Source organism: Nasonia vitripennis (assembly GCF_009193385.2).
Source record: "Nasonia vitripennis strain AsymCx chromosome 4 unlocalized genomic scaffold, Nvit_psr_1.1 chr4_random0004, whole genome shotgun sequence".
Lineage (NCBI taxonomy): Eukaryota > Metazoa > Arthropoda > Insecta > Hymenoptera > Pteromalidae > Nasonia > Nasonia vitripennis.
The window spans coordinates 1,800,044-1,827,325 of NW_022279639.1; the positions used below are offsets into that span (position 1 = coordinate 1,800,044).

The 27,282-nt window shown below is 39.6% G+C and overlaps 1 protein-coding gene across 7 annotated transcripts in view; it reads left to right on the top strand.

The window, feature by feature from the left end:
* The window catches only part of LOC103317188 (protein spire), a 598,612-nt gene that overhangs the window by 155,633 nt on the left and 415,697 nt on the right, over positions 1-27,282 (top strand). For 6 of the 7 annotated variants that reach the window (XM_031928198.2, XM_031928197.1, XM_031928202.2 and 3 more), the window contains one exon: positions 16,234-16,331. The exons of the other annotated variant lie outside the window; for it this stretch is intronic. In XM_031928198.2, the coding sequence (XP_031784058.1) occupies positions 16,234-16,331 (98 nt within the window). The remainder of the gene's footprint in view (positions 1-16,233; positions 16,332-27,282) is intronic. 7 annotated transcript variants of the gene reach the window in all.

The following is a 27,282-nucleotide window of genomic DNA, read 5'->3' on the forward strand; positions in this document are numbered from 1 at the left end:
TCTCTCTGTGTTCGCTAGCTGGGCTTTCTGCTCTCTCACTTACCTTGCAGCTAAAATAATGTATAACACAATACATGGATATATTTATATATTTATATATTTATATTATGTATTGAGGGAGAGAGACATAACGAGTGTATGGTAGTCAACTTGTTATAATACATATATTATATATGTGTGTTTCATTATACCGTGATAAAACCTTAATTATCCCTGCTGGCCCATTGTGGCACTCGGTGCAATGTTTTGTGAATTTTTCTACTGTCCGTAGGATTTCAAGTGTACAAATGGTTCTTTTAAGCTTAGATTTAAGGAGGATACTTCGTGCACTTGCAGTTTTGTTATAAAGTATTTTCCTTGCCAAATTTTTTCTAAGCATTCAAATCAAAATCTCTGAATTCCCAAAAGAATCATTTGTACAGTTGGAATCTTACGGACGGTGAAAAAATTCACAAAACATTGCACTGAGTGCCACAATGGGCCAGCAGGGATAATTAAGGCTTTATCACAATAAAGTTACAGGTATTTATACTAAATATCAGTTTTAGAAATTGTTTAATTTCATAATTTCAGTTTTTAAATGTTTGCCATTCATGCTTTAATTTTTCTAAATTTTTGCCGCCAAGTTAAATTGATTATTTAAACTGATTATCATGAAAATGAAGACAATAAAATTTTAGTAAACCAATAGAAAAATATGTCTCATTATTATCTAGTAAGCAACATAAAATTTTTATATTATAAAAAAAGTTATCTATGCATATAGTTGTTTATCACTGGCGAGAACATCAAGGTTAAAAAATTCATGCTGCAAATTACATAAACTAATTAATTAGTGCAGGAATACCTGATGAAAATGAAAATGAAAAATAGATTATTTGCTGTTGTACGACAATTTATGATACATTTATGATACTGTGGATGTACTTATCTTGAATTTAACACCATTTTGAAATTTTACTTGATTTTTGATATGCAATCTGCAGTTAATTTTCAATATATTCAACCTATTGATAGACCTAAAGAATATATTCAAATACTTTTTTTCTGGTTCAAGTACAAACAGACACTGGATTTGTTTGTGGTACAAAGACAATGTAATACGAAATTTTTGATAGCATTAACAAAAAATGTCTAGATGATGATCATAAAATTTGTATTAATAGGCTGTTTCCAAATAAAGATAATTTACGCATATCTTTAGAACAAGTACAGTATCAGACTAATTATTGTGATTGCGGTGTTTAGGCTATATAGCATTTGTTATTGTATTTAATATTTGCCTATGCAATGTTCAATTAAATATTATGTGATGTTGCGCTTTTTATAACCGATTCGGTGATGCAAACAATCAGATTACACTAGTTCTTACTTCGATCTCCCTACCGCGGACTCTTACATCTACAGAAGGGGACAACGTATAGGTCTAGGAACAGGTATGCCTGGCGTGGCAGAGGTGTAGAAATAAAGCTTGTTACACAACGGTTTATTCTGAACAACAATAATCGTATATTCTGCAACCCCCAGGATGGATCAGACTTGGTCTGATTACAAGTTTCCCCGCAATAAATCAGCTTTGAACTCGAGACGTGATGTTATTCGATGATAAACGAACTCACAAAAATAAACACGATAATACCCGATTATTGGTTTGACGAACAGATAACTAGCTTTCGTCACTCTAAAATCCGTATTTAACTCGCACAAAATGGCGTCGGCGTCGCGATCAAAGGACACGGCGTCCGTCAAGATGGCGGTTGCTTGTTAGATTCGCCCCCTGGAAATCGGCTGGTAATCATTCGCTCGTCGTCACCTTTTCCGCTGTGCGAATATTTGCTGAAATGCGCGAAAATCTCGTAGAACGTCGCGAAAACCACTGCAATACGGGACGTTTCCATGGCGATACGAACAACGGCTATTCGTAAGGCGATGCCGCGATTACTACTCGCTGAGGGGATAACGTTACAGCCGCTTGATTGGCGACGACGCTACGCAGGTATTATTTGGGAAACTCGTGTTTAAATGCTGGATCTTTGGATCAACAGCGGCTCGATAGTTCTTCTTACTAAGGCTGGATCGCTTGGCGATCAACAGCGGCTCTACGCAATTAATCGACGATTTCTGGATCGCTTAGCGATCAATAAAGGCTTGAACAATTCTCCGAGTACAGTGCTGGATTACTGACCAATCAACAGCAGCTCAAAAGATTTATTGCAATGGCGGGATCCGATTTGCTCGACCGCGTCTCAACGCATCGAAACGAGTATTCACTCGTTCTTGACACACGTAATTTCGTTCCGCGTCGCGTACCTCAACCAATACATATACCGTACAATAATTAATGGCCCTCGTGCCGAATATGCTTCGATTTACTTAATCGTCTTCTTCAAACTCCAACTTCCTTCTACTTTTCGGCGACTTCTCTCTATCTCTCTCTCTCTCTTTGAATCCACGGGAAGATGGTCGGTGGTAGCGACGTACGTCCGTTCGGTTCAGCTGTTGAGACAATTCTGGACGAGAAGGAAGTCTCGCTCGTCCTAGGAGTCCTGCGCGTTCCTGGAAACTCGAATCCGCGCCCTCTATATTAACTGCCGGCGGTGCGACATCGCCTGCGTCAACCGCACGGACGCTCTCTTCTGTCAGCGTCTAACGAGGGAGAGAGAGATAGCGCGAACACGTCAGATTGCCCTGAATCGTCATCTGGCGCTGTAGTCATCGTGCAGTTTCGGTGCACGGGATTCCCACTAGCGCACAGTACGCGCGCTCCCCCCCCACTAGTCGCGTCGACTCCGCGGCAGTATACGGCTTCGCGCGCGAGCCCCTCTCTCTCTTTCGGTTGTTCTCGCTCCCTCTCTCGCTCGCCCCGCCGAGCTACCGCGGTGCGCTTGCATATGCGCGGCGGCGATGAGCACGCGTCACACCGTCTTGTGTCGTGTTCTGCGCTCGTCCCGAGCTCGCTCCTCTGTTTCTCGGCGCGACTCCTGATGCGAGCAGGAGCAGGTGCGTGTCGGCTGCGTCGGTACAGCGGTACCCGACAACACCTGAAGGGCCGCGGCGGCGCTACCGTGAGGGCATAGTCACCTGCCGAGCCTGCAGGGGAGCCACCGTTGCTCCATGCGATTGGCAGGTGAGGTTAGCTTCCTCGGCGCCACGACAATCAATGTTATTGTTCCTCTGTTGCGTGATAAATTGCAGCAGTGAACAACATTGATTGCGCAGACAATTCAGTGCTCGTGTACGCGTGTAGCCGAGCAGGCTACACGTCGCAATTAGTAAAATGCGAGAGCATTTGATTAGAATGTATGATACATTAAATTTATCATTTTTTCAAATATCAAAAGATTATAAAAATAAAATTTATTTTGAAACAATTGCTCAAATTTCAATTATAAAAAACGTTACTCACGCAATAAAATTTGCTGAATTTAAATTACATTTTGATATAATTAATATTTTATTATTAATTATAAACAGCAATCATTAACTATTTTAGAAGCTAACACAAAGAAAAAGTAAATGCTAGAAATTAATCAAAAAATAATATAGACAATAAAATACCTTATTGATAATAGATCAATATATAGGATATTATAAAATACACAGATAATAGATCAATAAATAATTGATTTGTTTTTTTCATATAGCTTATACTTATTATTTAAATTCAACTGTCACATTAACATTGAAGTGTATTCAACGGTATACTGTGTTAAATATTTATTTAAATGTACATTTTTTTAAATTAATTATATTGATGTAATTTTTAGTGTTAGATACATTTAGAATTGTGCATAATTTTAAAAATTTTGATATTTTAACACTAAAATATGTATATATGTATGTGTAACGGGCGGGGTTAGTACCCGTAAGAGCTAGTCGGCGCGAGTGCAGGGTAGTGCGTCGTTAGCTCAGTGGTTAGCGCAGGTGCCTTGAGATCTCGGGGAAGTGGGGTCGAATCCTCCTCGTCGCTTTACTTTTGTGCGAATTCGTTCCCGGAAACCCCGTTACAGTGTGTGTGTGTGCGTATATATATATATATATATATATATATATATATATATATATATATATATATATATATACATATATGTATTTATTTCTTTATGTATAAGAAAGGCTTCAACATTATTTACTGTTTATAAATAATACTTTTCAAACTTTGTAACATTTTTATTAACTATTTGTTGATTTATTTCCAATTCACCCCATAAGAGTACTTCAGCAAATATGCATCATTCTGGTTATTTCCTGTTCATTCTCGGTATATTTCTGGTTCATTGCTAGTTATTTTCGGTCACTTTCGGGTCATTTCATATTTATTTCCATTACTTTCGGTCAACCTCCGGTCGACTTCTGTTCTACTTTTAGTCTACTTCCGGTAAACTTCTGGTTCACCTCAACCCCTAAGGAGGGGTAGTTTTGGGGATGAAGTCAACTTATAGCAGGAGACTACCAGATACATTTTAATATAATAGAAGAAGAGGATGACTTGAGATTTGTGAATAGTTTTATGAATGATTTCTGACATGATTTTTCACATGAAAAATCACACTATGTAGTTACGTAATTCATTACGTAAGAATTTAAGCAATCTATCACGTAATTGACTGTGTGATAAATCACGTGATTTTTCTCGTCAAGGTTGGTAAATAAAATTAAATCCCTTTGGTATTATATTTAATACATAACATCACATAAATTTAAATAATAAGTATCGTGTTTTAATGTTATAATGCAATTACTTTTGATTTTAAAATAAAATTATAGTGAAATCTTGATATATTATTTTATTAATGTTTTTGCTTCCTATTTCTATTATCATAAATTTGTGGAATATATATATATATTTAAAACTTGAGTCAATGTTTAAATAGAACGAGCAAGCGTTAGCAAGCGAGTTTTTAACTAGTATTTAATAAATAATAAATAAATAAATCACTGCTTCTAGTACCTCCTCTTTTGAGGTAAGCATGTCCAGATCTCTTACTTTGATGGTTTCTTCTTGCTGTTGTGCTTTTTTAGTGGCGCCTTCCACTAGTTCCGCTTTAACTGCTTCTTGGAAGTCCGAGGTTTTTGACTTCTCTTGAGCCTTTAAGCTCTATAAAAAGATTTCCTGCCACTGTTCTGCATATTTTATTTACGCTATCTCTAAGCTTGTTGAGTGACGAAGCCGCTTTTATTTTTGACAAAATGTCTGCATAACTCTTTCCTTGTGCAGTCTTGATGATTAAAGCATCCGGTCTGGCGGGTCTTACCTGCTTCGGTCGATCCTTGCTGGTCCTATTCTGGTTTGTAACGCCAGTGACACTTTTATCCTCTTTGCTTGCCTCTTTCTCCTTTTTCTTTGACTTTCTTGTGATGACTTCCTGCCACGCTGCCTTTTTAGGTTAGTTATTTTCTTCTATATTGCTTCTATTTCTATCCTGCGAAGTAGTTAAAGCTTCCTTTGTTGTACCCGTCTTTCGAGATCTAAGACTTGGGGTTGTCTGGGTTTTCCTCCCCTGAGTTTCCGGGCGTTGGCATTGCTGTAAGTTATCATCTGTCATGCAGAAATTCCTATAGCTTGCTCTTATGATTTGGGCAAGATCTTTAGTTTGTTTGTGCACATAGTGCCTATCCTTGACATAGTCCATAAATTCCTCGATTCTGCTGCATCGGCGCAAGTAACGTTTCGTATTTATATACTCAGTGGCCTTCGTCTAGCAACTTGGCTTTTCGTGATTTCTAACCTTCTTGAGAATGGTCCTCACGTAGTTGTTTACTGCGCGCCAACCATCCTCCGACATCAACATAGCTTTATTTCGTATCGCGATCAGTCACAGAAGACATGTTCCGGATCTTCATTAGCATCCAAATAGACTAGGCAGTTTGGACGGTCCTGTATTTTAAATCTGTGGAGGTACGTCCGAAAGCATCCGTGCCCCGTCAACGTCGTAATTGACTCTCCCATGTCCTCTATGTATCTAGTCCTCAATTCTTTGTATGAGGCAATGTATCCATCGCCCCTTATTACAGGAATTCAATCTTTTTTGGTAACTTAGTCATTGTCTGCTTCCTTGCAGAGTCCCATCTAACAAAAAATCGTGCGATTATTCGCGTGATTAATTGCAGGAATAATCGCGCGATTAATCGCTTTAATTTATTGAAAGTTTTTGACGCGATCAGTCGCACGATTAATCTCGCGACTAATCGCGCGATTCATCAAAAAAAAATTTTCAAATAAAGTAAATTTGTTTAAAATGTAAAATTAGTTAGCGGGGTGACCAGCATAGATGTCACTATCTGGTTGTTAACACCAACTAATGCTGGAGTGCCTTTATTGTGGCCCCATTCTCGAGTATCTCTCTGACCGCATATTGAAGCTCACTTGTCTTAGCTTCTTTTGAGCGCCAAAGTTTCAGTAGTAGGTCCTTTATTGCTACCTTGCGTATTCTGTTAGCGCTATTCCTAAGTGCCTTCAGTTTGGATCTGCTTTCATCGTTCTAAGAATGTCAGCATATGTACTTTCCTCTGTGGCTTTTTTAACTATCTGGATGGGTAGGTCTTTCCTGTTGCTTTCTTACTTTATAAAAGCCTTTGGACACCCTGCACTAGTTCTTTTATTTTCATCTTTTTTGCCTTGTTTTTCTTTCACTTTTTCTTTCCTCGTGGTTATCGCTTGCCAGGGCATTCCCCTTCTTTTGTAAACTCCTACGTCGAGGATTTACATATTCGTGCTCCAGAGGCTTCCTTATTGTTTTTCTTTGTTTTCTTCTTGCGACTCTATAGTTGTCCCTCCGGTTGGCTTAGAATCATTTCCTACCGTTTGCTTGACGTTATTCCCGGTTCAACGAACGTCATTCTTCTCGGCTGTTTTGCCGGGATCGACGTTCCTACTTTTAGCATCGCTTTGTCCTTCTTATCGATAAGCTGCAGCCTTGAGTCAAATTTTTCTTGTATCTTTTCGCAAGTCTTCTTACTAGTCTTTTTTGCTGTCTAGATTTTATTCCAGGCTTCGAGTATTATTATTCTTGCGCTTGAAGTAGCCGCATCTATGGCGCCAGTGCTTGTGTTTACTAGACTGTTGTCGTCTGTTTTCTGGGTGGGGGACCCAGTTTCATTGACACTTTTTGGGGTATCCGAAGTCCCCAAGTTTTTTCTTGTAGGTGTAAGTATCATCTTATTTTTTTTGTTAATTTTTGTTTCTCTGCTCCTCCTACCGACTTTGTACTCGTCTTTGTCTCCAAATCTTTGCCTTGCAAGCCTTGTGCCACAGCGCAAGTTGACCTTAAAAAGCAACCAATGAGAGGGTAGTGAGGCCTTCTTTTTGTCTATGGCAGGGCCCTGTCTGAGCGCCACCCGGCACCGCCACAGCTAGAGGAGGTAGGCTAAGCCGCCCCGGGCCTCTGTACTTACCGGCGGCTTAGGAGTGTCAGAACCCAGTTTATCTTACATCTATCCCCCTCAGCAGTCGAAGTTAGGTTAAGATCAGAGCGCAATAGTGTTTGATTTAAAGAATCATTTTATTAAATATAATTGTCAGTTGGACTTTTAGTTTTTTAACAAGTTTAGAAATACGAATGAGTGTTTACACGATCTTAGCGTGACCTCAGCGCTAACCTTAAAACTAAGTAGTACCAATAAACTTTTTATTATCAAGTGGCACAAAGGCGAGTTTGAACAGCAGACGAAGCCACGATGCCTGTGACACTATTTACATCTATATTGGTGTTCGGATTTTTCATGATACAGAAAAAAATGCTCATCGTTACTATATGTGAGTTTTTTTGGTTTATCAGTATGTTTTCTGAGGTAAACTACACTCTAAACCTAAAGTTGAAAATCTGGAAATGAAAAGATTAAAACCTACATTTTAAACTTGAATGTTAAAAAGTGATTATTTTCCTCAAAATGATAGAATTACAATTAAGTGTGACTTTGTAGAATTGATTTGCATAAAGATTAAAATCCATCAATTAATTCTCTGTGATGATACCATTTACTTGTCAATACTTATAAAGTTTAAAATGTAGTTTTTAATTTTTTCACTTCCTGATTCTAAACTTTAGGTTTAGACTGTAGGATTTCCAACAAAAATATTTGTAAAAAAACCGTTTCGTTTCATAATAAACGAGTTTATATATCACGAATGCTCAAAAGAGTATCTATACTTTTTTTCACCAGTGTGTTAGTACCGTAGAGTTTTAAGCTTTCTAGCCTAAAAGTGGTAGGACCTATTATGTGTAATACGGTTGGGTATCGCTTTCTCACAGATTTCTAAATGTGTTTACATTATCTGCTTGAATTTGAGGTTATGTTTTTGAACAGCTGCTGCACTGTCGCTGCACAAACTTTCTGAGTGTTCAGGGTCACTGATAACGAGGCCCACAAAGTGGATTTCGTGACTTTTTGTGCATACATGCAAATATCATTTCGCGGTAGACGGTCACGCTCGGTGTCTAGGGTCTTCGATGACGAGGCGTCGAAATATATTGCGCGCTGTAGATTTTTATTTCCACGAGTCAATATCAGCCATGAATGCAGTCTAAGGTGATCTATAACGAAGTCAGGCAGTGCACGCCGCGGTACTTCTTGGTGCAAAAATGTTCAAATTAGTTATGTTTACTGTCCAAGTACATGCGATCGACAATGACGCGATTAAGGTAGTGCGCTCCGTAGCTTTCATTGTTTAAGTGTAAAAACTGATTCTAGACACCAAAAGCTATGGAGCGTATCACCAAGACCCTGTTATTGGCGACCATATTCACCTGGATACCATACACGAGAGATACCGATATTCTCGTAATAAAACTCCCAGTATGCACTACCTGAACCCTATTATCATGTATTTTATTTTTAGAACAAATTTAAGGTACTTTAATAAGTTCGCTCAAAAAGACATGAAATCTCTAAAAAAAAACTTAACCAAAGTAAAAAGTTTAGGCGAGTTTGATGTTTTGCGTATCATCCTGCGTGTCAATAATTTTGTTTACCGTGAAATTACAGATTAAAAAGCAACTGAGATCAATTTAAAAGAGTCAAGTTTACAATCAGATTATTTTATTTATAATACGGCAAACAAAAAATCATTATGTTCAATTGAGGGCTGAGTCGAATGATTGGTAATTTAAAGTAATATATTGATCAATTACAAACAACTCTCAAGATACTTACTACGTAACCTGCCATGCCCCTTACATTTTGTTCATGGAGTCGTTTAATTGTAAGCGTCTGATCAGCGTTACTTCAAAGATCCAGCATTGTTTTATATAGTGGGTTTTAATGGGTCTTCTTTAGGCTTTTAGTCCGTGGGAGATATTTTATTTCTCTCCTATCCTTTGCAAGCAGCACTACGTATGTAGCACTGTATGCCTATGAGGAGCACTCCTCTATTCGTTACATGATGACGCGCCACAGGCATATTACTTGGGCCTGCAAATTGGTCATTGCGAAATTTCACTTTCTTGGTCACTTGCAGTGCATAATTGTAAATGTCTTTATTAAGCAATAGATGATGTCGCATGCACGTTGAAGTGAACCGTAGAATCCGTACCGCTTAGTAGATAGATGCATACATCAAATTTAAGTATATTGGCGAGCGTCGCCTGGCGCACGGAAGCCAAACAAAATGCGGCGATTATGGTGAACTTTATACTTTTTTCAGGAAAACAAATAACTTCGACAGTGTAAAAGATCATCTTATCTTTGATATTTAGTGTAGTTGCTATACTTAAGTCAGATGCATTTGCACTAAGCATAAGCACGCTGGCCAGCAGCGTAGCGCAATATAAGCTAATCTCGCTACTCACTGATCTAGCACATATAGAATTTACGATCCCGCAACTGTGAATAATCTAGGTTTAGCGCATACAATGCTAAGCCTACATGTAAATATAACACCAACGACTCTATTAGAGAAGGAAGCATCAGCGCCAATAGTCGGCCCTGTAAATAATTTTATGCGTTCACTGTTTAATCAAGTGGATGTATTTTCCAATCAGAAACCTGTATCACCTCCGTATTACGTCTATGCATACAGATCGTAAATTGAGACGTTATTAAATTACGTACTAGTGATAAAAAACGTAGATATGGTAAATATGGATAGACTACTACTTGGTGTTGTTGAGGTACGTGTAAGTCTTATGCGCTTTTGTAACAGCTTTTATCTAATGGATCTTGATTCTACATATACAGTCATAGAGCTACTACTACTAGAGGGAAGGAGACATATGCTGGCTTATAAGCGGTGGCGATGCTCTCTCTCTCTCTCTCTCTCTCTCTCTCTCTCTCTCTCTCTCTCTCTCTCTCTCTCTCTATCTCTCTCTCTCTCTCTCTCACGTGAGTACAACAGACCTGTTCCACTTTGCTCATTTTTCATAGCACTCTTACTGCCGTACCCTGCCTTCGGGCCTATTGTTTTGTAGATCGTTGCATGCGCTTTTCTGTAACTTTCAACGTGAGCTAACAATCACTGGAGGTTGCAACTTCTTTCAACGCTACTTTTCTGCTTAAACATCTGTCGCTGTAACCTAACCTGCAAACTCTCACGGCTTTCTCTTCGCTGCACGGCGTCTATTTTTTCCTCAAAGTAAACCACGCGGAGCCACCTGTTGGATAGACGGAACACCACCATCAACGTCTCCATCATCAATCGCAGGTCGGTCAAATCTCACCTCTCTCTCGATTAGCACTCCATCTGGATTCGAGAGTACCGAGTCTCTGGCTCAGTCGATAACTTGCCTACTGTCACTATCCTGTAACTCTTTCTACGTTATCGACTGCCAGTAAGTTGTCGACAGAGACTCAATAACACCTAAAATGAGCGGAATTGGTGGGAAGAACGTCGAACTGCCCGTCACGTGTGCACACTGCAATAAAACAGCTAGGGGAAAAATGAAGACCTGCGAGTTGTGTAATCAGCAGTTCCAGACTATATGCGTCACCTTTAGGCCCATAATGGTGAGGGATGCTACCACACTTGCCTGTTCTGCTTGCGCGGTGGAGTATCACACCGTCACGCCCAAAACCACGCAGACTAGGGCGAAATCAGCGGCGGCAAATACATCTGCCAAGGGCACGGCCGCAACGGGTGCGCCGAACAAAAACAAATCGGCACCCGCATCTCTGGCTAGCTTCAGGAATCATTCGCCAGCGAGAATACAGGCGACGTCAAACACCGTGTCTGAAAGGGTCTCACGAATTGAGAAAAGGCTTGGCCCCCTTGAAAACCGCCTCAAAGCACTTGACGACTTGCCTGCACTCAAGACTCGACTAAACAATGTTGATGGTGGAATGTGGTGGTGATCTCTGGCCTGGCCTATACCCAGGAGACATCACTGCAACTCCTGGCTTACATCGTCCTGGCTGTACTGGACCCCACGGTCCTTAGGCGGGATGTGGCAACTGTCAGGATCATGGGGAGACTTGACGCAACCAACATCAATGTACAAGGTGACAGCAGATTACCACCTCTAGCTGTCACTCTCTCTTCCAGTGCGCTGGCCCGCTCCATCATCGTGGCCAAAGCCAGGAAACGCAAACTCCACACTAGCGAACTGGATGCTGCCCTACTGGAGGAAGCGAGAGCTCTCCACTTAAACCACCAGGGACTTATCAACATAAACGAGCTGCTTCCTTCAGACAATTACAAGCTGCGTATAAAGGCCAGGATGGAGGCAAAGAAGAGGGGGGGGGGGGGATGCCGCTTTTTCGTGAGGGACGGGAGAGTCTACATCCGTTCTGGCGAGGACAGCGAACGGGCTACCATCATCTCTACAGACGCTGATCTTGAGGCTTTTTTAGTCCGTACGCCGCCAACAGCCAGCATGGATACCACAAACTAACACACACACATATCATTCCACCAAAACCACCATCTAAATCATCCAACTCATCCACATCTGCCTCTAAAACGTCTCTGTCCGAGGGTCTAAGGGTCTGTCATTTCAATGCTAATTCCCTTACGGGTCACATTGAGATGATCAGGCTCTTCTTGTCCACTCGTTCCCCCTTTCATGTAATAGCTGTAACTGAGACCTGGCTAAGTGACAAGATCACTGGATGGTTACACCTTGCACAGACGGGACAGAAACAGGAATGGTGGAGGTGTGGCCGTCTACATTCATCTTTCATTGACGGCTAGCGTTATCTCGACATCTGACAGCGAATGGTCAGGCAAGCCAGGTAAACCGGAGTAACTTTTTTGTGAAATCACAGCTAAGGGAGTATCGCCCATCTTCGTGGGGGTTGTGTATCGTCCTCCTCACTCACCCTTTATCCAGGGATCTAATTTCATTGAACAACTAACAACACTTATGCACAACTACTCCACGAAGGTCATCATGGGTGACTTTAATGCCGATCAGCTTTCTTCATCTGAAGACGTCAATTTCATCAAGGCCTTCATTGATGAGAACTCCCTCACTTCTGTGCTATATGGTGCAACCCATCACAGACAGAACTCTGACACCTGGCTTGACCTATGCTTAATTGATGAGCAGGATCGCCTGCTCTCATACTGGAAGACAGACACTCCTTTCATCAACGGACATGACCTTATCACGGCCATACTCGACGTACAGATTCCACGCCACGTACCTGCTACATACTCTTACAGAAACTACAAAGGAATCTGTGCTGAGAAGCTAAGGGACTTCCTTAGCGCATGTGACAGGTCATCCTTCACCACGCCATCACTTGACGAATGCATTAACATTCTTAACGCTCACATCACGAAGGTCATAAATCATTTTGCCCCATTAAAGACTGTGACACCTGGACGTAAACGTCACCCGTGGTTTCCGCGGCTCTTCGTGACCTTTTAACTGAACGGAACAGACTCTACAGGCGCTTTCGCAGAAGTTGTTTACCTTGGGATCTATACTTCTATAGAATTGCAAGGAACAATGCTCATAAACAGGTTGAGGAAGCCAGGCTGAATTACTACTATTCACGCTTGTTTACCTTGACCGACCTTGCAAAGATCTGGTAAGAGCTTGAAAATATTGGTATTTTTTTTTTTTTTTTTACATGGCATTTGGAGCTCGAAAGTTCATCGCCTCATCTACGCAAGCCTTCCACGCTGCCCTATCTTGTGTCAACCCCACCCAAGATGCACCTCTCCGATCGACACCCACCCATCCTATTTCTACTAGATCCGCTTTTACGTTGTCCTCCCATCTACGTCTAGGTCTACCTAGAGGTCGCGTTACCATCGGCCTGCCCTTCATGACACGCGCTGCCGTACGGTCGTCTCCCATTCTCGCTACGTGCCCTGCCCATCCCAATCTGCGCCATTTTATTATTCTGTTAATATTTGGTGACGCGTACAGATTGTGTAACTCATCATTGTGTAGTCTCCTCCATTCCCCGGTTTCCTCATCTTTCTGCGGCCCGTATATTTTTCGCAAGACTTTATTTTCAAATACCCTAAAACGGTTGTCCGCCTGCTTAGTGAGAGCCCACGTTTCGCACCCGTACAGAACCACCGGCAGTATTATTGTCCTGTATCAGTATATCCAAATCTTATGCGTAGCCTAGTATCTGCGTTGTTCCATTAAGCGTTGCGCCCAGCTGGCTAACATGCATTTTTCTAATGGCATACTCTAACGTTAAGTTGAACAGCACCGTAGAGAGCCCATCCCCTTGTTTTAAACCATCGCGTATCATGAAGGGTTCTGATAAATTACCGCCTACTCGGACCTTTCCCGTGCTTCCGTTCAGACATATTTGAATTAATCTCACGAGTTTTTTCGGTACACCGAGAAGTACTAGAATTTGATACATTTTGCTTCGCTTAATAGAGTCGTACGCTTTTTTAAAATCTATAAATAGTTGGTGTATGGTTTCGCAAAATTCCCACTTTTTCTCTAACAACTGTCTTATGGTAAACATTTGATCGCTCGTCGATCTGTTGCGCCGAAATCCGCACTGATAATCTCCTACTATATCTTCCGCGAATGGAGTGAGTCTAGCTTGTATTACGTTTCACAGAACTTTGTAGCACGTTGCTAAAAGTGAAATACCCCTATAGTTATTGCAGTCTGTGATGATAGATTCCTTCCAATTTTCGGGTATTGTTTCATTTTTCCAGATGGCACATACTAATTTATAGATTTTGAAAGTGAGCTCGACGCCCCCATATTTGAGTAACTCAGCTGGTATAGAGTCATTTCCCGCGGCTTTATTGTTTTTTAGTTTTTTAATCGCGGCCTCTACTTCTTGGTAGCTCGGTTCCTCCACGTGGGGTTCAGCAGTGTGAATTTCGCCCCCTAATTCTTCGCTATTTTCGTGCACGTTTAATAATTTATCGAAATAATTTTTCCACAGCGACAGTAATTCGTTGTCATTTGTTACGAGGTCCCCGTTTTCGTCCTTCATCAATTGCGCTCTACTCCTAAAACCCTTTCTGATGGCGTTAATCCCTCTGTACATTTCGCGGGGGTTATTTTTCTTACTGTTAGTTTCTATTCTCCTAATAAGATTCTTTTGATACTCCCGCTTCTTATTTCTGTAGATCGCGCTCGTCTGTTTCCTTACGTTAGAATACTCTTTTACGGTCCTATCGCTTCTATTTTGTAAGCTATCTAATTTAGCCTCTTTGCGCCTTTCAAACCAGAGTTCGCACTCTTCGTCAAACCATGGTTTGCTCTTTGGCTTTTTCTTTTTACCCAGTACTTTGTTCGCGGCCTCTTTTATCGTTTTTTCGATGTCCCCCCATAAGCTATTCGGTTCGTCATTCCCCTCCAGCGATGTGTTTGCTTCTTCAAGTGCCTGAAACCTGTTATTAATTTCTATCTGGTACCTAATTCGCTCTGTTCTATCTCGTAGTTTCTCAATATCGAAGCTTTCTACCTTGTTTGCTCGCTTACTATTTTGATTCGCTACTAGTCTAGCTCTTAATTTGGCTACTACTGGGAAGTCGCTATCTGCCCCTCTGTAAGCCCTTACGTCAAGACGTTTATTGAAAAGAGACAAAAATTGAAGAGAACCGAAAGATAAATAGAGTCCTTTCACCCACTCTTGCTTTCTTAGAGGGAGCTCGCAGCACATTAGAAAGAGAGCGATAGCTACGGAACTTAAGGGAAAAGGCTTTTTCTGCTTCTCCATGGACTGCTTGCAAGCTTTTGTTTAACTACGCCAAACTCCTATTTTTCTTTTTTAATACATGCTTTGCCTTTTTTCAAGCGTACTGTTTACTTAAATTTTACTGGATTGATGTCAGCAGTGATTTATTTTTTGTCTGCTATGAGAAGCGTTTCATCTAAAGGTGAACAATTTGCAGACGGCTATATAGAAATATTTATTCAGAACATTTTTTATTCTGTAATTAATGCCAATAAAAGCAATTCAGTTCTTAAATTCGTGTACAACTTTTCTAAATTGTTTCTGACCCGTTAATTAATATGAGAATTTCAAAGTTATAAAATAAAATATCTGCAACTAGTGCTTTTTTGAGAATTTTATAGAAAACCCGCGAGGTGTACTACATAAAATCTGGATGTTTTTATAAAGTTGTAGCTAGAAAAATCTCTTATTGGTTAAAAAAATCTTGCGTTTAAATCATACACGTTTAACGTTTTTTTTTCTTATTAGCTTTTTAATTATATTAAATTTCGAGTATTAGAAAAATGGATTGATCTGGTAAAAAAAGGTTGAATTAACTTTTGTGAGGTGTGCACTCAGGGCTAAGTAGGCTTTGAGATGACGTGTGGTTGCTATACTTAGTCTATACGAGGCTACTTTACACCCTTGATACCTAATAAACTATTGCTTAAAAGTTGTCATAGACGCACACATCTGCATCGCGAGTAGCGAGATAAGTCAGCGAGTCCGCCGAGCCGTAGCGATGCACTGCATTCTCTTGCATCGTAGACGTTATCTCAGTAGTTAAAGCTCCCGCTTGTTAATCTTAAGGTCCGCAGCTCAACCCCGCCTCTACTCTTTTTTGCTTTCCGACTCGTCTCTTCTTTGTCAGTTGTACAATAGATCGAAAAAAAATGTTCGCTCTAGATAAGCAGAGTCCATCGTTTATTATGTATTAAAGAACAAATCATTACAAAATTTTGACTTGTGCCTTGCTAATTTTATTTTTGCTTTATGATTGCTTCTTTTGCCCAAATTTTCAGGTCCAGAAAGTGACTATTTCTTTTGTGTTTGGATTATAATAATTTTTGTATTTGAATTTGAACATATAAATAAAATCTATCATTACAAATTATTACTAAAATTCTATAATGCTTATTATTACAGATATTTCAGTTGATTTAGGCGATAAAGATAATGAAAAAATTGTAAATGATCAAGAAGTGTCCCATCGTGGAAGACAGATGACAAATCAAATATTACATGTAAGAATTTTAAACATTTTTTTTTTGAGAATTCTCAAATACAATTCGCTTTTCTGCAGCATTTTGTCCGTCAACGAACAAATCGTTAAATGGTTATTTATTAAAGTTACTTCATAAAGAAACACGGAATACGATTGGATCTTTACAGAAGAGTCGAACGTTTCGATCTTTGCCCTGCAAACTAGAGCTAGATGATGCCAGCGCGCGTCCTCAGCTGTCATGACCACTTCACCTATAACATAGCTAAATACATAGCTGTGCCAGTCTGCCGCATACTCTAGTGCCTACCGTTGAGAGCGTGAAGGGGGATCATTATTTAAACCAACATGCTTATTCGCATAATTATTGCGAATTTTGCAAACCTAAGGTATTTTTAGAATCCGCAATGAAATTGCAAACGTTTTGTGCTACTCCTATGCCAATGTACAGTTTTAAGGCACGACCGCGACACAAAAGTGCCTTATAGTTTTGTCATCAAGAAATGTGGGAGATGCGATATGACACGCAATTTTTGACCGATCGGGCTGAAATTTTGGGAGGAGTCTCCTCTCATACAAACCTAATAACTTTTTTTATCCCGATCGTCTACGTTTTTTTAAAATGCGGGCACAATTTGTTCAATTTTTGCGTCTTTTTTGAATAAAAATTTTGGTGTTACACGATTATCTCTGAGAGACTTTTATCAATTGGGCTAAAAATTTGTGTGCAAACTCCCCTTGTAAGTATTTATCATAAAACTTTGACGCTATACATTTTGCATAATAACCTTAAAAGTAAAAGTTGCCGATACTTTGAAAACACAACTTTTTACCGTGGCAAACATTTTTTCAAATCTCTTATACACAAACAACAACCCTAGAAACGATTTTTAGTACATATAATTGAATAACAATTTCGGTGTGACTCACCCTATCTGGCCCAAAAGCTTTAATTGATTGCCTGACGCTTGCGCGAAGCGTATCGGGCTGACGCGCAGCGTGAGCGTCAGCGGTCGTGCCTTACACGCAAAACGCGAAGCGTTGCAAGGCGGCAAGCCACCGAGGCCGTAAGGCCGCGTGTGGCGCGCTAGTTAAATCGTATAAATCGGCTATTTCACTTATTCTATACAGCAAAAATCTAGAAACAGCCTTATATTGACATAAGAGTAGCATAAAACGTTTGCAGTTTAATTGCGGATTTTACAAGTGCTTAAGGTTTTGCTAAATTCGCAGTAATTGTACGAAAAATAATGTTGCATAAAGTGGTGGCTCCCTTCCATGCTTTCCACGTTATAGGTTTAATATTGCAGCACTGTATTCTGTTTTTCTATCAGTGCGTGGCGGCCATGACAGCCGAGATGTGTACGAGAGCCACCTAGGCGATCTTGCAGGGCAAACATTCTCATAAAGCGTGCGCCAAATGTAAATTACTTAGGCTGCTATACGATAAACTTTTCCAAAGCAAATAATGCTCAGAACCCGTGTTTTTTGGTACGGCTGACACTTCGTAGGGAGTGTATACAGAGTCATTTACTTTCGCGAATGAACCTCTTCCCAACTGGAAATCAAGTACGACATGCCAGACTTATTATCAGGTCCAGATCAGTTTTACCGGATTCAGCTCTACTGCCGGTATGTGCCCTGAACTTGGATCCCCCCACCTAATTAATGCCATAAAACTGCCATATAATTTCTATGCTTTTATAAAATTAAAAATATTCATTTACGTGACTATACATCGACTTCTTTCAATAACCATCATTTTCGATATTTCATATCTGCCAACCGTCCCGTGACGGCTTACCTTTTTGCGTCGACTTCCGGAAAGTTAAGACGCTGCCAAAGGCTGACGCATATCCACTACCTGGCATGGATGATATCCTTTGTAAATTACAGAAAGCAGAGTACATATTAACTTTGGACCTTAGCAGCGTATATCATCTAATTCCGTTAAAGCCAAAGGCGAGACCTTTGACGGTCTTTACAGTTCCTGGATTAGGGTTATTCCAATTTATACGTATGCCAGTTGGTTGTGCCTACGCGCCCTAAAGCGACTTTTTAGCAAATGATCGACGAAGTGATCAGTCCAGAATTCCAGCAATACGGATACTCGTACCTTGATGACATTATCATGGCGATGGATACGTTTGGAGAAGAGCAGGTATTGAAATTTGCTAGCCGTGCTTTATCGCAATCCGAGCGAAATTATAGTGTCATCGTGAGAAAAAGTCTCGCTGTCATTTGAGCATTCCGAAAGTTCAAGCTTTATCTTGAGGAGTATTAATTATAGATTATCACGAATCACAGTAACTTGCGGTGGCTAGTTAATCTACATAATCCTAGCCGTCGCCTAGCTAGGTAGGCGCTTGAAATGCAAAGTTAATTCTAGACTGTGGAACATAAATGCTACTTTTTCGTCCCTAGGACAATCTGGTCAAAATGATGAATCGCACAATCAATAATATGGCGCCAGCGCTCATCGGGGAGAATCCTAACCTATGGGACAAACGATTGAGCGAAATTGCGTTCGGGTATAACACCGTACCACATTCATCTATAGGCGTGAGTCCTGCGATTCTAATGTATGGGACTCAGCTCCGTAAACCTTCTGCAGCAATGTGCAAGCAGGACGCCGCAGTGAGAGAAATGTTTTAGTGACGCGCGATCGATGCCTGCATCGCAAGATTGCCAGAAGCGCTATTATAGCGCTCCGCGAAGCTAGCTCCTTCCAATATTGGACCGTATAAGATAGTAAAAATACGCGGAACCAATACATATCGACTGGTTGATAAGACGAGAGAGCAAGTCAGAGCAAGCAGACACGATGCCTGCCATACCAAGAAAGCGGTTCGCCCAGCAAGCTACAAAAAATGTATGTGACTTACACCTACCACGAAGGACCAGTGTAGTAGGGGAGGGGGAGTGTCGTCCAAATACGCACAAACACACGCACGCACACGCACGCACACGCACGCACACATACACACATGCGCGCACATATGCAGACATTTTAGCAATAATTTATTGTAACTCGCAAAATAATTCAAATATTCAGAATTTTTATTTGTATACGCTTTGTATACGCTACCACAAATATGCTCAAATACGAAAGTTGCAAACCATTGTTTATAAGCTTGTAACGGGGTGTAAATTCGATCAACGAATAACGCGCTAAACAACTGGATCGCGTTCCCTCGATGCGGCGGAGGACTCCTCTACACCCGCGAAACACCTCCGTTGCATGCAGCTGGCTCAGCTGCTTCTGTTTTGCTGGGTCTACGCGCCGCCTGGCGCGTGCTCGGCTGCTCAACTTCGTTAGATAAGTACTAATAAATAACGCCCGTGGAGGCGGCGGTATTCGCAGGGAGGAACAGGAATCGGAAGTAAACGAGCGAGGTTTAGAAATGACAAAAAAGCACGTAAAATAATAAGTCTAAGTTATATTTTACTAGCGCGTCAAAACCGTGAGTTTACAAATATAAAAGATTAATAATAATACGCGAGTCGCCAACAACTTTGCGACTCGCCGCGACGCTGGAATAATCGCGCTCGCACGCGTATATCGCCGTGAAGGTTGCGCGCCGGGTCACCCTCGCGTGGGTGATATACACTCTCATGCACTCAATCACAGTCAGTGCGCGTCACACAAACCTTCACGATCTCGTCGCCGACGCTTCTTATCCCGGACAGACTGCAGGACTAAACGTTGCTGGAGCGCAAAGCAGGGAGATCAGGAAACCCGGACTGCGCGTCGCACTCACACACAAGATATATCGATCCGCTGGACACAGTACAGCACACGAGATCACGAGCGAAGTCCTGTGTTTACTTTCCGAAGGCCAGGAGCTATCTGAGCGCGCATCTGAAGGAATAGCCCGCGCGCTCGCTCTCTCTATCTCTCTCGCACTTATATCCGAATTCGCACGTGTTTTTCTTTGCGCGAGCAAGTCTACGCTTTGTCGCGGCGCAGCGGTACTCATACCGCTACGAGTTAGCCGTGGTGCTTAACTCGTTACAAGCTTACATCTCCGAAAGTTACAGTCGGAGAATTGTTATTATCGTCTCGAATTTGTTAATTAAGCATTGTCTACCTATTTAAGTGATAAAAAAAAAATTACGAAATTAAATTTTTGTTCTACTGATATGGCTAGGTGATTCTTAATTAACAAATTAAAGCCAAAAATAACAATTTTCTGATAATAACTTTCAGAGATAAAGGCTTATAAACAATGGTTTGCAACTTTCGGTTTCGAATATATTTAAGGCAGACAAAGCGTTTACAAGTGAAAAATCGCGAAAATTTCAATTATTTCGTGAAATAATACTATTTGTTTACACACACACACACACATACTCCCACCAACCAAATAATTGATTAGTTTATAAATAATTTTAATAATATACCTTTAATCGCGATATATGAAGAGTGTTTTGAGCTGCCTTTCCTTAGCCCTCATACCCGTTGTCTGGATGATGCACCAGGTATACACGCTTAAATATAGCACTACGTATTTTGACTCGCGCCCACTCTTTAATTTAGGCACCATTGAATGTTTTTTGCGCTATATTAAAACTTCATCCGCTAGTGACCTAAATAGACGTTTTGCACTTTGCAATGGCATCTGATGCATCCGATACAAGCGATAGTAATCGGGCCACATTAATATTTCCAAAGCACAAATATTAAGGTTCCACAGCAGTGTGTTTGGAGCATCATATGATAATCGTGAACGAGCAATTAATTGCCTGCTTAACAGGTTCGGAAGTAGTACAACGATACCACTTGACACATTACCTGCTGCTAGATCTGTTGTCCATCAATCTCGAGATCAACAGCAGCAGCAGTTTTTTCGTCGTCCGGCAACATAATTATTCTTTCACACACATACATACAACACAAAGTTTTTACACGCACACAAGAAATGTTGCACTAACAATTGTCACGATGAGTGTCTATTAATCTCGGCTTCTTTTTAATTAAACAGCACGGGCACATCCAAATTTTATACTTCAAATTATAACTCTAGCGTGCGGTCTCTTTTTTCCCCTGCTGATATAATTGTTTCACGCACAGGTAGCATTTGTAAGCCTGTTAAGTGCTCGCACAATACATTAGCGTACACTCCCTTTACTCTGTCATCGGTGCACTAACCCTTGTAATCTCTCGTGATTACTCGGAGAGAGTTAGGCGGACACTGATGCATGCTCTCTTTCAGAGGTGTGATGCTACGACATTTTGTCAGTCCCTAAACTCTACTAATTATTCTAAGAAATCCTAGCATTAAACTTTCTTTTCTTCAGCTTTCATATCGCTTGTAAATATGAGGACTCGGCGGTGACGTTCTAAGAAACCTTCGCAAAATAAATTGTGAAAAACATATGTACACCTAACTGCGAGTAAGCAGCATGAGACTAAAATAAATTTTCTTCTATCAGCAGTATCAGCGAAAAAAGAGCGTGGGATTTTGCACTGCATCCCCACCGTTTACTCTGCACCGAGAGAGTATTTAACGATCTACGCTCGATATGGTCTTGCCAGTTTCCCTTGGATAGTCAAAACATTTTTTTACAGAATGATTCGAGCAAGTATGACACATTTAGTTAAAGTTTTTCGTAAAGCATTGATAATTTATGTTTTTTTTTATTTATTTAGTTTTAGAGTCTAATCAACGACAACAAGGATAGCATAATCATCAAGATGATATATCGAACGGCGAGTGGTGTAGATGCGATAAAGAAGATTTTTCTTTTTTTCCTAATTATTCAATTATGGCACATACACCCACTCTAGCTTTTTTAAGAAGCTGTTCCATCGACGTCTGGCAACCAGCAACAGCAGCAGCAGCTGTCAAACGAAAATAGCCGTAAGTATTAAGCTTGTCAATACAAATTATATTCTATTCTTTTTTACGCTATAATGCAAAGCTTAATACTTAAGTTTTGGAGTCGTCAATAGAGAGAGGTCGCAAAAGCAAAAGACGAGCCAGTAGTAGCAGCAGTAACAGTAGTGGTAGTAGTTCTAATAGTAGTACCAGTAATTCTAGTAGTAGCAGTAATTCCAGTACCATTAGTATTAACGGTACAGACACAGCTGAAGAAGGTAAGATTAAAATAGTGTTTAAGTTTTTTATTACATTCAATTAATTTTTTAAACTATCTTGATCAATTTAGAGATCAAGGAGACAAGCGCCCTAGATTTGTAATTGAAAACGAATCGATACGATTTTATCGTTACTTTGGATACGAGGGTAGAGAGATTGAGAGGCTGTGTACAAGAACTTTATCGAAATATTTGCGAGAGAGGTAAAACAACGGACTTTGTCGGTATCACGATTAATTCAGCACAGTTCAATCATGGTCCCATCTGGCTGTCATTTAGTCTTATACAACACAGCTTAAAGATCTTTGGAATCTATTAAAAAGTGGTATGCAAAGTGTTAAGAATTAAATGTTAATGAGAGATTGTCTGTTAATTGCGCTGTTGTCGAAGGTGTAGTGGGTCGTGGATGAGTGCGGTCAACCTTAGAATCAGTGCATAAAAAATCTATATTGACAATCAATAATAACGACAATCTTTGTCTACCGCGGAGTTTAGCTGCTGGCTATGCCTATGACGTCAGAGGACAAATAAGCTCTTGGGTACTTCATAGATATTGGAATCAGATTCGTCAAACGCAAGGAAAAATGCAGAAAAACGCTGCCACGGAACTTGTGAATTTAGCGAGTGTTCAAGTACCAGATGAAGGATGCGGACTCCCAGAAATCCCGTAAGTTACAAGAATTTTTTCTACTCGTGGTACGGCAATCGTGGTTTATAATTTTTCAACATTTGATCGTGGAAACCCACCAATATATGATGGCATACAAACTGTCAGCGAAACTAACGGAAATGTCACACATGTCTTACGAATAATGTATTACGAGTGAACGAATCATTATAAGCCGATATTGAATCTCGTTGAAGCGTGTGGTACCGACGGCTATTGTATACCATGCAATAAAGCGTATTGGCGAGCTGAGGAGCATAGATGTGCCAACAAGTGCTACAAATGTTTTTCATCGCCGCCATGTAGTCTGACGGAAAACATGTTCGGGAATACATGTTCGATCATAAGCCGATAAAACAGCTTGTTGATCTTACATTAGCACCAAGTAAGCGTTTTCAACAGGTCATATACATAGTGCATAATTCTCAAGGATTCGATGCGCAATTCATATTTAAATATGTTGTTGAGAACTTCAATCAAGATCGAGTCGTACCATTGGTTGTCATAAAAGTCTTAAAAATAATTTTAATGAGGGTTCTACGAATAAAGTTTATTGCTAGTTTAAATTATTTTCACATGCCTCTAAGCAGCTTACCGAAAGCCTACTGATTACCCAAAATGGAGGAAGGTATTTTTCCGCATTTATTCCTTGTTTGTGGGTTTTCCAAAAGATTACATTTCCAAATAATCGAATTACGTATCCGGTTGTGGATTTTCTATCTATATTGTCACCTGCGAAATCGAAATCTACCATACAATCTAGTATTTTTCTATTTATATTATCACAATATGTTAGTTTTAAGTCTTTAATCTTGTACAAATATTGTAAGACTCACATTGCATACTTATAGTGAGTTTGATTAAAGCAACTTTGATATCGACTTAAATAATTTACGATGTATGATATATCTGGCTTTGTGCCTAAGGTTATATATAATAATTCGCCAATCAGATTTCTGTACTTAATTATTTCATCTATTTCGCTAGCTTGACCTAATTTTAAGTCTCCATTGGAGTATCATATAGTTTGGCATTTTCTCGATTATATTTAGCAGCTAATGATTCAATATACTTAGTCTAACTCAAAGTCAATTTATCTGTATTATCACTATTGTGAAATGCTCACTTTCTTTCGCATTTTAATATATTGAAAACAAGTAAGATTAGTTATTATAAAGTAAATCAATCAATATTCTTCCCACTAGAATGCAGTGTATAATAAGATATAGCAAACTCAACAAATTCAATAATTAATTGAATAAATAACGTAAGGCGTAGTAAACATGAAAACATAATTAAACTCGAAGTAAAATCAGTTAGGAAAATCAATAATAATGTCACATAAATCAGTCAGGATTACTCGAAAAGCAGCTGAATCAAAATTTAGGAGTTTAAATTAAATTTGTGCGTGTATCGGGAACTAGTGTAATTTCAAAAAACTCTCTGGCTACTACTGGAGGCCGTTCTATTCAATAGATCGCGAAGGTAGTCAAGCACCGACGGCGCTCAGCTTCGCGCTCTGAAGCTTTGTCCTCGACCGTGCTTATGATAGCAAAATAACCCGTGGAGTTACTGTCCGGTGGCAGCTTTCAATAGCTTAGGACATAACAGGTTGTTTATTTATAATTTTCTGGTGCATCGGCCGGGAAATATTTTGCAAACAAATTCAGACATTTTTGAGTAATTATTAAACAAAAACTCGTGAAAGTGGAACTTAAAATCATGTAGAAACTAAGAAAGTTATCATTGAACATAATATTTTATTTTGCAAAGAATTGCTAAGTAGCGACTTGCTTTCGTTTTCACAATTCCTCCACAAGCAAAGAATAGCTGAGTAGCGACTTACTTTCATTTCTACAATCCTTTCGCAAGCAAAGAATCGCTAAGCAGCGTCTTGCTTTCGTTCTCACAATCCTTCCGCAAGTAAAGAATTGTTAAATAGCGACTTACTCGTTATCAACAATCCTTCTTAAACAGAGAATCGCCTCTTTGTGCGACCTGTTCGTCAGTCCCTAACTCCGTGATCGATTAATAACCTTATTTTCCTCAGTACGCAAAATAAAATTAATGAATAATCCGACCAAAATTTTGCGAAAAAATAGAAGGGCTGGCAGAAAAGTAAGAGCAACAATTAAGACCGAAAGCAAGGAAGAATCGGGGGAAATAGTTAATTCTTTAGGCGAAAGTCATCAAATTACAGAGAAAACAAGCGAATCGAAACCGAAAAGTGATGTAAAATTATCAGAATTTCAAATCGAGATAGGAAAAAAGTTCAATGCGCTATTCGCATTCGCTGAAAAAGAAATTTAATTAAATAAATTAAAAACACAAAAATTTTAAAATGAAAGTTGTACTAAAAATTAATTATGTCGAGTAGTGACGAGAGCGAAAAAACCACAATAAATAGGAAATCAAATATAACAAAAACTCGTGGAAACCGAATACTTGATCTAGACGATAGTCTTTTAAACCCAGATTTGCAAATAATAAATCAATATTCAGATTCGTAAAAGAAAAACGATCCAATAGATTCAGCGTTAGAAATAAAAGCAAGCCAAAGTTATAAAAGATTAGAAAAGAGTTTACCGAAGTATCAGGTAGAAGCCCCTTTTGCTAAACTGAAAGCTAGAAAGTCAATTCACGATAGAGTTCCGAGTTTCAACAAAAATTTATTTAGCGCTTATAGAGAAAGTAAAGCTACGGACGACGAAGAAGACGGTATTGTTAAATAAGTTAACACCAGCGTTCCAGTTAAGCAAGTACCTATAAAACTGAATCATTATTAAAACCGACTAGCCTAAATCAAGAAAATTTTAAAATTTCCGCAGTGGCCCAAGCGAACGCATTCCTAGAAGCCACGCCCTCTTTCTCAAATCCCACTCTCGGGCAGCGAGATCCTACTCGTACAGAGCCGAGTGACGCCGCTCACGAATTAAAATTAGCCGAATCAGAGAAAAATCTATCGACCAAATTGCTAACTAACTCGAATTTGTCTGAATGCCTTAACTTCGAGAATATACAGAATTTATCCAGCTCCTCGATAAACTCAACCGTCGAAAACGCGACTATTATTAAAACGACAGAAATTTATACTTAATCACAAGAAAAAGTAAAAAGTGATATAATTCCCGAAAATTTAACGAAATTTGAAGTAATACAAGCGAACAAACAAATAGAATTACTATTGAGACAGTCCCTGGCAGAATCGGCAGAAGAAGTCGAGCGAGAAGCAGAAGAATTACGCAATAAATTCGCGAATCACTTGAAAATTCAATTGAGTCCCTGTGTGAAAAAGGAAGTTTTAGACGACTATTTTCAAAGTCCGGAGAACGTTGACGAATTAGGTGAAAAACTTAGAAAGGGAGAAAAATTTTCTAGCGTATACGACTACATCTGCCGACGGATCTCAAATTTTTGGGGAATCACTGCATTTAAAGCTAGTCCTAACAACACTCGCAACGTATCTAAAATTTGACGAAACTATAAACGAAGAAAATAGTGAAAGTGAAATGTTGAGAAAGGTTGGATCAATAAACAACAACTTGAGGTTTATTTATTGTTGAAGTATATTGTAAAAGGCTTGAGAGCCTAGTCGGCGGCACGTCTGCTCACATCGGAGTCTTACAGGCAAGAGAGAGAGTGTATAGTACAGTACAGCATAGTCTGGCTCTACACACGGAATATGATATAGTACGTAATAGGCGATTAGAGTATAGCGCGAGACATGCGCAGTTCGTCAGCTCTCGCGTGAGCTCGTCTCAATGCACAAAATCGCAGTTGACCAATAGATGGCGCGACGTGTACCATTTTGGTACTAATAATCAAGATTATAATACTTACTATATTACAACACGCCTCCTTAAGTTTATAATCTTGAACTTTAGCATTAACTTTTCATTTTCGATACATTTTTCTATTACATTTCAAATTAATCTTAGCGCTTTTCTATTTTCTATAAACTTTGTTTTATCTAGACTTTTCGTTAACATATCTGCTAAATTGAATTGAGAGTCTATTTTTATAATATCAATTATGCCATTTTCATAATTCTCATTAATATAATGATATTGCACTTCAATGTGCTTCGAGTTTTTAGTGAAGTTACCATATTTTGCAATCGCAATTGCACCTGAGTTATCATCATACATATTAATTGGTTTATCGAATTCTACATTGAACATTTCGCTTAATAAATTTTTTACAAAC